A 13,572-nucleotide genomic window follows, 5' to 3' on the forward strand; every position below is an offset into this window, starting at 1 on the left:
GATATTATTTTCAAATGTACTGTTTTTTCAAAAATGAACCTACAATGTACTCTAATATTACTAATAGTAAAATAAATTACTTTCTCAATTAGAAATATCAAAAACATAACATGAAATGTTATTAATGATTCAGGCTGATAAACTGTTTTCGTAGACAACAAAATATCATTTGGTAGCTACAGCATAACGGTACAAACTTGCTTACCTTTTTTTATTTTTAAATTATTTCATAATATTTACCAATATTGCTTAGTATTATTTTTAAATTGTGTGTATTTTTATATCTAATGCATAGACTTATTATTTATAGATGATTAAATCAGAGCATATTTTAACATATTATAAAGTTGGTGGCATGAGTGCCACCTTGTAGTTAATGAATGTGCCTTGTGTAGTTGTGTCCATGCGGTTATGCCCCAAACATGGGGCACATAAATATTATTATTTCCTTATGGCTTATAGTGCTACCTAGTAAATTTTTTTTAAAATATTCTCTGGATTAAACAGATCATAGAAAAGTAGAAATTTTAGGAAGGTACTGTATAATGAATGACGTATAATTTTACACGACGAATAATAAAAATTCTGAACGAATATAGTCTTTTAACTTTTACCATGATAAGAAGGTAACCAAACAATTATTTTAATAATAGTATTGAAAATGAGTAGAACACCTTTTTGCAGACCCGTTAATACATTATATGTTGTAATATTTATATTGCCAAAAGGCCCTGATTCCGAGGGTTTATCTTTATAATAATAATAAAAAAAAAAAAAGTAAAATCAGACCGCAATCTAAATTTTTTGCATTTTTTTATGGTTTTTTTATTGCATTTTTCTGTGTATTTTTGCGCTTCTATTTATTTCTAAATTAATAATAATAAGTACAAAAAATATTAAAAACCAGTGAATTTTCTTTGTGTAAATAAATTAGTAAATACTAAAAGAATTAACAATATTAGCTGTACAAACGATTCATTATATTTTTATAAGAAATATATATTAATTTAATACCTATTACCATATTATTACGTCTATAGTAGTATATAGTACCATTAGTACCACGTATAGTTATTATTGTATATTATATTATTGAATTTGCTTCCAATAATAATTATGGTTTTATGAATATTTATTATGATTCTATAATACTTTAATATCTATCTACAAAAAATGTTAAATACATCAACTATTGCTCGCGGAATCATTATTTCAAATTCAATGGCTTATTATTATAATAATGATAAGGCTACTAAGTTTATAACAATATTTTAATTAAATTATATAACTATACTAATTCGATGTGGAATGATTGCTCATTACAAATATATAATATGTTTTTAAACACTAACAGTGTTAAATTTGCAATATATATATATATAGGTTATAGATAGATCGAGATAGATATATGTATATAAGTTATTAATTTTTAATTTTCATGGTAATTTTCTAAATTCGTCATTATATGTAACACCAGTGAAAATTTCTAAATCTATAACGACATAGGTATACTATATAGTTTTAAAAATAAATCAAAATTTAACACATTCATTACAGTAGTGACCTAATTGTTTTCATGCAGTTGAAATACACTCCAAACCTCATACAGCAGAAAGATAGTTTTTCGGTTTTTTTTTGCATTTCAATGATTGCAGAATTTATGTTTTCAATAAATGTATTGACACTTCATAATCTTAACAATATAAATTCAATGATCAAAAGAAGAAGATCTAGTGATTGGAATGGGCGTATCGCTCACTAGTGATATTTATATTTCTTAAATTCTATTATTTATTATATATTGAATAAAATTTCCAACTACAACAGTAATAATGAAAACAAAATTATCAATTTATCATTAATACAAAAAAAGATTTGGTCACCTCCAAGTCAATGGCTGTTTGGAGATGAGAGTTCTAATAAAATAAAATTATTACCTTTCTAATTAATGCATGCAAGTCGAAATTACATTTAAATAGATTAAAGTCCATAGCTATAGTAAAGTAGATTAATAAATCTATACAATCAAAATCTTAACAAATGTCAACTTAATCATAATTATATTATGTACAATGTTTATATTTTTACATTTTATTTATAACTGTATCGACAACACGATTTTTTAAAACGAAGGGGATTATAAAAGTCTTGAAGATTAATTTAAAATTTAATACAGACATTTATAAAAACATAATATGGTCCTGATTGTGCAAAAGTAGTTCTAAATTTAGGAATATTTATATTAATATTTTTTTTTAAATCTATATGCTAAAATAATATTAGTTTTGTGTTTAAATAAAAGTCTACAAACAAATAATAAATGAAGATTAGTAAAACTAAATATTTTTAATTCTTTATATAGTAATGGAGTTGAGTAATGCCACGGCTTGTTGAATAAGTATTTTATAACTTTATAAGTGAGTTTAATGTGGTCTCTATAATTTAATAGTATGGGTTTTTTAGGCAGAACCCCAGATGGCAATTCTATATGATACAATAGATTGTACTAATGCTTTGTAAACAATGCTCTTAAGTTTATCACTCAAAATGTTTTTTAGGTTTTTCATCCTACAATTGTATTTGTATAAGTTTAGTGTTTACATAGGTGGATACAATAAATGACAATATTTATACTATATTTTTTTTACTTGTGTTGCTTCAATAGAATTTATATTGTACGATGTTAATCTATTAAATTTATCATGTTCGTGAATTAGGAAGTGTTTTAGAAAAATTTGAACAATGTTGTAATCAGTAATAAAAAAAAGGAATAATCAATAATAAATTTTAATATGGGAGAATCGTTATTTTGACATTAAATGTATATAAAAATAACGGCTTTAAGCATTTAACTTATAAAAAAGAAAAATTCAGCATGAAATTAAGCGTGCTTTATTGAAAAAAAATTACGATAACAATGATTTAACAAAAAAAAAAAATTACAATAATAAGTGTAGGGGTTAAATAAAAGTCGAAAACAGGTATAACGCTTTTAAAGTTTAATCTTCTTTAACAGTATTACTGTTGCTAATAGTTGGTTTTCCAATCGGTGATCCAAAATTGATCGACGATTTTGTATTTTTCCTAGAGTATATCAAAAGAAAGATAAAATTTTAATATTTTATTACTTACTCTTAATTACATAATATTGTCGTTATACTAAAAACGATGGTTTCTTACATAGTTATAACAAACAATCGTTCATTGGTTATATGATTCCACCATCTAATATAGTATTGATTTAGTGGTCTAAATCATTTTGACTACCAATTAATAAGTTTTTTAAATTACTAATTATAATTTACCTTTGATAAAGAAGTCTTTTAATCAATTTTGCAAACGGTTCTTCAACTATCAAATATATGATAATGGCCACCAGATAACATATGAATAAATCGTAGAGCCAAGCATCAATCTAAAATACCATAAAATCAAAAATCATATGGTTTCATAATACCTAATAAATATAATATTTATTCGTCGATAATTTTCAACGAGAGACTTGACAATTACAATAAATTTTAATTTTTTACAATGGACATTGTTGTGATGTATATGATATACGTGGTGTATAATATTACTAATATTAATGTTTTACCCAATATTTTGCCGACATATGAACGGGTAACCTTTGTGAACTTTGAGATGTTAGTATAACTGTGATGTTCCACAACATAACGGAATATGAGAGTTTCCCCATAAATACAGTCAATCTATTGTTAAATACATTATTGAGAAAACCTGTATAAAAATATAATTGCCATACATTAATAAAGCTCCATTGATGTCTATCATTGGGATAGTCAATATTTAAATTGGTTATGCTGAGACAATTGAATTGTATTACCTCATCCGATTTACTCACCGTAACCAGACGTGAAATAGGTTATGGTCATCCAAGTACCCGCTACTGCCCACGTACAATGACAGAGAGTCGAGTACAATGCATGTTCCAGTGGATAATAAGGTCTGTTTCTCGTATAGAATACAGCACCGTAAAACTGAACCCAAAAAGTAAACGTCCAAATAGTAAACAATCCACTGTGGACTACTATCTATACACGATACACAAAATAAAACATTACGATTATATATGTCGATAAAAATACCATTAAATGTTTATAAAATACACAATAACACTTACTTGTGAAAATTTAACATTTTTTCTTTTGAATTTTTCGACTACTATGCTCATAGCTAAGCCACTGAAGAATGGTGTTGCCCGCATATAACTTGGTCGGTACGACTCGTTTAACGACAGAATATTTCTAATGTACAGTACGTATCTATAAACATTATATTATTATTATGTTATATATACATACATACATATATATATATATATATATATATATATATATATATATATATATATATATATATATATGAATGTGTCGCATTATTATTATTTATTATGTAAAATTTTATAATTAAATAATAAAAGGCGTTTTAGCTAAGTCAAAGATCGTCATTACTAATAATTATAATACTTTGTGTCCTCGATTATTTAAAAATGATTAAACTTGTAATAAAGCACTCAAAATGTTACACTTTATCAAAAGAGTTGTTACTAAATAAAGATTTTTTTTATCATTCGATTTTTTGAATTATTGTATTAAATGTTTGAATTGACATTTTCTTATGCTTAACTTACTGTACTGGATATTTATCCATTCCATCTCGTCCTGTCAAAAGCGTGATTATGAACGGCACGGATATCGACAGACCAATTATAGTGCCCAGCAATGCAATTCCTTTTTTTTGATTCTTCATTAAAATGTAAACAACAATAACTCCAATTATGAAAAACTGCATATCACATGACAGGTGCCAACTCATATATAGACACTACAATAGCAATAAATACAAAGTTAGTCAACAACAAATTGGAATTTTATCAATCATATTATTTATGTATAATTATTAATTATTTATGCTTATAATTTTATTCATACATAGTGATGTATATATTAGTTGAAATTATGGTGTTAACAAGTTACGTGCATAAATGTATTAAATCGGAATAAAAAAAAAAGAAGTTACAATACACAGGTGTACAATTATTCAAATATAGTTTTATAAGGAATGGAAAGATATAGTTTAGTTAAATGGTGATGAACAAAAATTTAGATTTAGACAAAAACATTTGAAGTAAAAAGAAAAAGGTACGCGATATTGCGATATAATTAGTTATAATTATCTATATAATAATATACTGAGATGTTTGGCACCGACAATTTTATTTTTATATCCCTCGCCCCCTTAAAAAAAAATACGCCAATACTCATCACGATTTAACACATCATATTCGAATGCTATATATTTGAAACAGACAGATGAACGGTAAGAATATCTTTCTTTCTTTTTGAAGCTCTACACCCAAACTACTAAGAATACATGATAACCTTTATTATTAAGTTTAGGTTAATTAATCAATTGTAATTGGTATGTACACAATATAATTCAAGATCAAGTTTATCAAGTGTAAGTCTATAAATAAAACATCGTATTACTTTAGAATAATATAAATCGTAGGTATTACCTGATACTTGACGTCAACAAAATTGCTTATAAACAACAGGTTCGTCCACCAATAGTTTTTACATATTTCTGCTTCCTCCCAGGACTTTAACGGCCACAGAGGGCCATCTCCGAGGTGAGGTATTATATGTGCCGTTATTGCCATTACCACGCAATAAGCCGGTAATAATCTATAACGATAAAGAGTTGTTAAAAGTTTATTATATAGTGCTTCTTATAGTATATTTATAAAATATAAATAACTATGGAAATTTAGGAAAATTATTTATAACACAAATATAAAAAATTAATTTGAAAATAACCTGAGAATTCGCTGAATGATTGGCATTAGAAGTGTCTTCCAAACCGATTCGTCCTTTGTTTTTCGAAATTCTCGAGAAAGGTTAATGTACATGATAAAACCGCTTATGAAGAAAAATGGATCAACGGCGTTAAAACTGGTCAACATTATAGCTGGCCCGTTGAGGTATATCTGTAATTGTTAACATAATTAAGTTAATTAAAGTATAAAAAGGATAAAGTTGTATATTTATTTATTTTAATTGGATGTATACAAAATAGGTTTTTATACAAAAAGCATAATGTAATCTAAGATACACTTTGAAAAAAAAAATATAAGATTATTATCTATTGCTAGTATGAAGTAAATAGAGCCAGGACATAATATATTATATTTTTGTTAGCAATATATTTTTCAACTTACTTTTTCCAAGAACTTTGAGTTACTAAAAGGACTTGATATCAAAAAAAGGAGTTTATGTCCTAACACAACACCGACCGTCGTCATTGTTTTAAGGGTATAAAAATAATTTAATTCATTATCTTTGTCGAATTTCAACAATGATTTGATTGATACAATCAATGAAAAATCGTAGAAAAATGAATTAGGAACTTCACCTAAAAATAGATTTAAACGATTGTTAAATATCATAAATACTGCTATGTCATTTATGCCATTTGTGCATATTATAAAAAATAAATAAATTCATTAAAATATAGTATAGAATTAATAAACAGTGGGTTATTATATAATATACGTAGAGTATTCGTTTACTGCTCACCGTTTTCGTTTTTATTTTGTTGGTACGATATTCTTATAAAATGATGCAGCGTGACACCACAACAAATCACAACGAGTAGTGAAAATATCAACCTAAAAAATGTAATTTTTTATTTATAATTTTATTAAATATTATGATTAATTTAACAATTCAATTTTTTACCTACATGAAGTATTTTAAAACAAATAACTACATAAAATGTTCAATTAAGACTACTTTATATTATTCATATGAACATTATACTGATAACGTGATTATCAGTATCACATAATACGAATTATTAAAATTACCTATAATACACTAATTATAATACAGTAGCTATAGAAATCATCATACTAAATATGATGTAACAGATAGAACTGACTTTTGGAATATAATTTGTTCTAAAAAATTTTTTCAATTTTATTTATCATTAATAGACCCTAGCTGCATGTATAATTTAATATTTTTTTATGTTTATTTTTTAGTACTCAGAATAAAAAATTATATATTGATTTAAAATTTTTTGGATAAATTTAAAATAGTCAATTTGTGAATCCGATTATAAGAACAATTTTTATTGTAAAAAGGTTTATTTAAGTCAAGTAGTTTATAGTCAATATTTTTCGATTAAATTAATTTGAAACGTAATAACTTTTTAAAAAATATGATTTTTGATAACTTGCTGACATAAGTATATTTCTTTAAAAATTTACTTAGGTATTAATCATATAAAATTATCAATTTTTGTCATACGTTTAAATGGCATATTTTTTTTTCTTTTGGGCCAAGTCTATCTGTTACACCCATGTGTATTATTCATATGAACATTTTACTGATGACGTCGTTATCTGCAGTATCAAATTATACGAATTAATAAAATTACCTATATTACACTAAAGTATAGCTACATATAAATCACTAGTCTTAATGGGTGTTGAGTGTTCAAGTGGTACAGTAAACTGTGTAATGTTATTTTCATCAGAAAAATAAAAAAGAGTATACCTATTATAGAAGGATTACAATTTTAATTTCATATACTATTGATAAATTATATTGAACGATGGAAATGCATCTATTATTCAAAATACATAAAAGGCAATATCAGTTACATGTACATAAAAGTTTTTACTGTTAATTTTGTAATATTTAATGGAGTTTAAAAATAAAATAATTTTCTCCAACATTAGAATTTGACTACATTTATGATTTATGACAAGTGACGGCATATAATTACAATAATAATAATATTTCTTACATGGTAACATAATACGATGTGTCGTACGGAAACATATCTTCACGGACCCTACACATTATCGGATCTACTTTGACAATAGTTTTGAAATGTTCGTGGTGAAACACCTCATCAAATTCACTTTGTAGTGATGTCTGTAAATCTAATGCCGAACAAGCGTCTGGTATGCACATTCCCAATTTCAAAACGTTTCGTTGTATTTGATCCTCATAATCACCCCACTGCAATTTGTAGCATACTATATGACTTAAAATATGTGTGAAAGTTTGATGTATAATTATTAAACTATAACAATTGACAATGGATAGATTGATCTGGTTAAAAAGTCCAAGCATAGTTGTTTAACTTAACTAGGTACTTTGTTCATTTTCTATTTTATTTAATTACATAACCAATAAAAAAATCCTTATTACAATTTTCAACACTATATCATTGAAATTCAAACTTCATGGGTATAGAAAACAATATTTCGAGATCATTGTGAGAATATTTTTGATATTTAACGAATAATTTATAAAGATTCTTGTATTATATTTCTAAGATTGTTGACTCAACATTAAAACAATGTATTTTTACAGTATAAAAAACTATGATGAGATATCTTGGGTTAACATTTATATTCTGATGTGGGTATTAAAATTAGAAATATACTGCATTTTTAACTACGAAATTATTTTAAAATGTTCATGATTTTGACGATATTCATATAAATGTAATGTCATTAAACAGTTCTTGCTCTGAAATGTTTTTTATCATACATAATAATTTATTGTTATTGAATTTTAATTTTAAATATCCATTACTAGTTAAAGCAGTAACCTAATTATTAACTAAGTTATTTTATTCGACTGTTCGACACCATACGTTCATTTAGAATACAGTCGAGCGGTAGTGGAAACTTTTTTTAATATTAAATTTAATAGATAAATTATAAAAAATATATAGATATTTTAAAGAACTATTAGTTAATGCATTATAACAAAAAATAATAAAATAAAAAATTATATAAGCTGATAATATGATTCTTGACTGTTGTTGGTATTAATAAAGCAATAAAATATTTAAATATATGCAAAACGAAATATAAGTATAATATAAGTTTCAATTAAACCATTCATCATCTCAATAATGGATAACAGAAAATAATAACTGATAACTAACCATGGTTTATTTTATATAGACAAAAAGATAGGTTTTAAAACAACAATAACTCACTCCTAGAACGGTTTTCCAAGCATGGTTGATACCGAAATCGTCTAAATCTTCCGTTCTCTCGAAGCTGTAATTTCTGCCTGTCGATGGAATAAGTTTTATTTCGGGCAAACAGTACTGTCCTTTCACTGGATAACGTACTCCTAACTCAACACATTCGTCGTAGTCACCCATTTGATATGTGTTGCCTACAAGTATGCCGACTGGATATCGGTTCCAGGATTCTCGCACTAAAATTAAATTAAATTTGATGTTATAACTTGACAAAATAAAATAAATCTATTATTTAAAGTTATTTAATTCAAAATTTTTCCAAGGATAACAAAAAATATAGTATAAGTTATCAAGTAGTTATCAAAGTATGTCATAATGCCACATTGCATATTAAGTACACTTATTTTTAAATGGTTCACTTGTAAATCTAAATATTTTATATTATGGTTCTTAAGGATACTTAAAATTTCCAAAAATCTGAATTTATTATACCCATTAGCCATTACTATTGAAAGGTTGAATGACGTAAGCATTCTTTTCAAATCAGATCCATCATAATATCATAATTTATCATATCATCGTATTTACATTGGGCAGATTCATCTGCTTCATCTATCCAATTTAAATACGCCACTCGTAGTCGGATTTGGATAAAATATTATCTAGATAATTATTCGAAAACAATACTACTCGGATAAAAAATTATTGGAATAAATTTTTTTTATAACCATCTAAATAAAATTATACTCGAATGAAGCTCAACTCTGCTCGTAGAGTAACACACGATAAGGACCGACGACGCAATCATTATGATCGTCCGATTTGAATATTATATAACATAATATTATGATAAACTTACTTCTGACGGCCCAACTGGTGTGATTGCGTAAATGTGTCTCGTACACGGCGGATTGGCGGCGACAATCTGTGTCGGGCGCTCGTCGTAAGGTGAAGTTGGCCAGTGCCCGGTAAAACATATCGGACACCCAAACATCGGGTATGAGATCATCAACATCCTCCTCCGAGATGATACACTCACCGACGTTGGTTCTCGGCTTACCTTCGGACGACTGCACCAGAACAATGTGCAATGCCAACATTAAGATAACGATGGCCCGTATTGACAGCCGTGACATATTGTATAACAGTCGATGAAAATACTCGACCGGACGATTTCGGAAAAGGAATCCAAATTATACATTGCACACAAAATTACGATAAGGTTTCTTTTTATCCTTGTTGTAGCATGTCAAAAAATATAACGTATCGAAGAGGATTATTGGGCGGGGCTGAAATTCTCAACATGAATATATGGCATGCATTATTTATAATATCGCAATCGTGATCTCGCGTCATAATATAATGCAAATTATTAGGAGGAAATATGTTAGGTAATTAATTTGACAATATTATGTTTATTACTGTTATAATCTAATACTGAACACAATGCATCACAGAACTAATTAAAACTCTGTGTATGATTTGAATGCAGACTTTTGTATAATTTAGTAAAATTAATTATAAATTCATTTGATGTCGTTTAAGTACGTAGTATTTGGGTTGACTTCAGTTTGGTTTTAAATAACCTTAAAAGCATAGTATATACGTAATAGTCTTAAGTTCAATGTATTTTGAAAGATTTGTTAAATGTATTAATTTACACAATTTAAAATTTCGTATCGCCGAAGTATGGACTATAATTTCAATGCGAATTATTGCATTTTTTAATATTAACGATTTTTATTTTATGTTCAGATTTAGTCTAAAATAGATTAAAAACCAATGTTAATTGCCAAAAATATATAAAAATATTTTAATAATTACTTAAATATTTATACTTTTTGTTTTGTATAATCCATTGTTCTGTTCGCAATATAGGTACAAAAATCTCAAAGTGCAATTGTTATGTATTTTTTACAATATTTGATTATTGTGCTTCGTGTATCCGTTAAATATTTTTGGTAAGTAGGTAACTATTTCTTCTCAAACAATTTTTGATATGTTGTTTTATATATAAAAAGAAATAACTAGGTAAAAATGGTTGAAAAATTAATACAACGCTTCTCATACGTTATTCATTTTCAATTATAAAATATCAAAAATCTATATTATTAGAATTTTTTTTGTAAACGTTTAAATATAGAATTTTGCTGAAATTCATACATTTTTTTGTTTTTCTAAATAAAATTTAAAAATGTAATACAATGTTCATAATTAGTTTTTCAACCTATATATATATAAAAAAAAATTCTACCGGAAAGCCAAATTTATGGTAATTTTAAGAAATTTAAATTTTAACAAAATTACGTATTCTAACGACGAATAACGAAGTTAATTAATAATTATTTTGTTATAAAAGTAAAATATTGTTTGCGAAGATTTAAACTTTTACATAGGTATATCATTATAATTAATACACACGATATTATTTTCAAATGTAATGTTTTTTCAAAAATGAATCTACAATCTACTCTAATATTACTAATAGTAAAATAAATTACTTTCGCAATTAGAAATATCAAAAACATAACATGAAATGTTATTAATGATTCAGGCTGATAAACTGTTTTCGTAGACAACAAAATATCATTTGGTAGCTACAGCATAACGGTACAAACTTGCTTACCTTTTTTTATTTTTAAATTATTTCATAATATTTACCAATATTGCTTAGTATTATTTTTAAATTGTGTGTATTTTTATATCTAATGCATAGACTTATTATTTATAGATGATTAAATCAGAGCATATTTTAACATATTATAAAGTTGGTGGCATGAGTGCCACCTTGTAGTTAATGAATGTGCCTTGTGTAGTTGTGTCCATGCGGTTATGCCCCAATCATGGGGCACATAAATATTATTATTTCCTTATGGCTTATAGTGCTACCTAGTAAATTTTTTTAAAAATATTCTCTGGATTAAACAGATCATAGAAAAGTAGAAATTTTAGGAAGGTACTGTATAATGAATGACGTATAATTTTACACGACGAATAATAAAAATTCTGAACGAATATAGTCTTTTAACTTTTACCATGATAAGAAGGTAACCAAACAATTATTTTAATAATAGTATTGAAAATGAGTAGAACACCTTTTTGCAGACCCGTTAATACATTATATGTTGTAATATTTACATTGCCAAATGGCCCTGATTCCGAGGGTTTATCTTTATAATAATAATAAAAAAAAAAGTAAAATCAGACCGCAATCTAAATTTTTTGCATTTTTTTTATGGTTTTTTTTTGCATTTTTCTGCCTAGTATAAGTTTTACTACCTAGTAAACACTTCTTAAAATATATTTTGGATTAAATAGATCATAGACAAGTAGAAAGGTAAACGGACAGTTTGTACTTTCTATTGTTTGAGTTGCATATAGCGGATACTTTGTACGGTGATAATAAATTGATAGAAATCGATCTCGGACGTTTTGTACGGTTTTTAAATGGTGGTTTTATTTAGCATGTTTTTGCATATTTTAGATAAAATGCATATTATTACGAAAAATGCATGTTTTATAGTATTTTTTGTAATTAATATTTATAATTTAATATTAATATTTTGTATTGAATTCTAGCCCTGCTGATTAAAGTATAAAACTTGGTTTTTTTGTCAAACATAAATTTTCCAATTTTTCAAACATAAAATTAAAAATATTTCCACTACTGAATGTGTGAATTATAAATTTTATTTCTAAATTATTTTATTTTATTCCTCAATTGTATTATATTAAGACAAACAGCCAATCACTGATGTATTTTAATAAATCAATATTTTTTTTGTAACTATATTTTTGTGTTTATCTTAAAACAATTTAAATACATATTTTTGCATATTTTGGTAAATAAAATTCATATTTTACAATTTTTTATTGCATATAAATCCTAGCCCTGATTTTTATTATTATTATTTATGTATGTTAACATTGTTAACTACCTGTGTTTTGTAATAATAAATTATGTCTAACATTTCATGTCTCGACAATTTTTTTTACCTGAAATAGTACAAACGGTCCGCGGTTTTCATTTTTTCTGAGTGACTGTACAAAGTGTCCTAAAACCAGTAGACAATTTAGGTAAGAACTGTATATTGAATGACGTATAATTTTACATGACAAATAATAAAAATGCTGATCGAAGGTAGTCTTTTAACTTTACCATGATAAGAAGGTAACCAAACAATTATTTTTAATAATAGTATAAAAATGTTGATGAGATAACGAATTTTTTTATTAGTTTTTCCCGATTATTAAAAAAAAATATTAAACATTTTAATTGTCGACTTCCCAGAGGCCTGAAGTACTAACTAGATCCAATTTCACACAATAAACCTCCATCGACATTGATGATCAAAGCATTTTGTCTTTTAAAAAAGTGTTTCATACAACATTTTATAACAACACATATCATTTTCAAATCAATGGTAATAAAAATTAACATATGTTACTATAATTATAATTTTAATTACATCGATGTTGAATAATAACTATTGTTGTATACTGAATATTAAACATAACTACCTGCCAAAT

General features: G+C 25.8%; 1 protein-coding gene across 1 annotated transcript; it reads right to left on the minus strand.

Moving 5' to 3' along the window:
• Positions 1 to 2,876: 2,876 nt before the first annotated feature.
• LOC132922405 (nose resistant to fluoxetine protein 6-like) lies at positions 2,877 to 10,294 on the minus strand. Its single transcript, XM_060985906.1, has 13 exons — positions 9,902 to 10,294; positions 9,052 to 9,278; positions 7,840 to 8,057; positions 6,603 to 6,694; positions 6,245 to 6,438; positions 5,844 to 6,013; positions 5,543 to 5,711; positions 4,655 to 4,848; positions 4,145 to 4,286; positions 3,866 to 4,055; positions 3,599 to 3,741; positions 3,306 to 3,415; positions 2,877 to 3,084 (listed from the first exon to the last, which is right to left on the minus strand). Exons 1-13 carry the CDS (start codon positions 10,176 to 10,178, stop codon positions 3,000 to 3,002), a joined length of 2,211 nt encoding a protein of 736 aa, XP_060841889.1. The 5' UTR covers positions 10,179 to 10,294; the 3' UTR covers positions 2,877 to 2,999.
• Positions 10,295 to 13,572: the final 3,278 nt, after the last annotated feature.

The sequence above is a fragment of the Rhopalosiphum padi genome, chromosome 2, assembly GCF_020882245.1.
Source record: "Rhopalosiphum padi isolate XX-2018 chromosome 2, ASM2088224v1, whole genome shotgun sequence".
In the NCBI taxonomy this organism is placed as follows: Eukaryota; Metazoa; Arthropoda; class Insecta; order Hemiptera; family Aphididae; genus Rhopalosiphum; species Rhopalosiphum padi.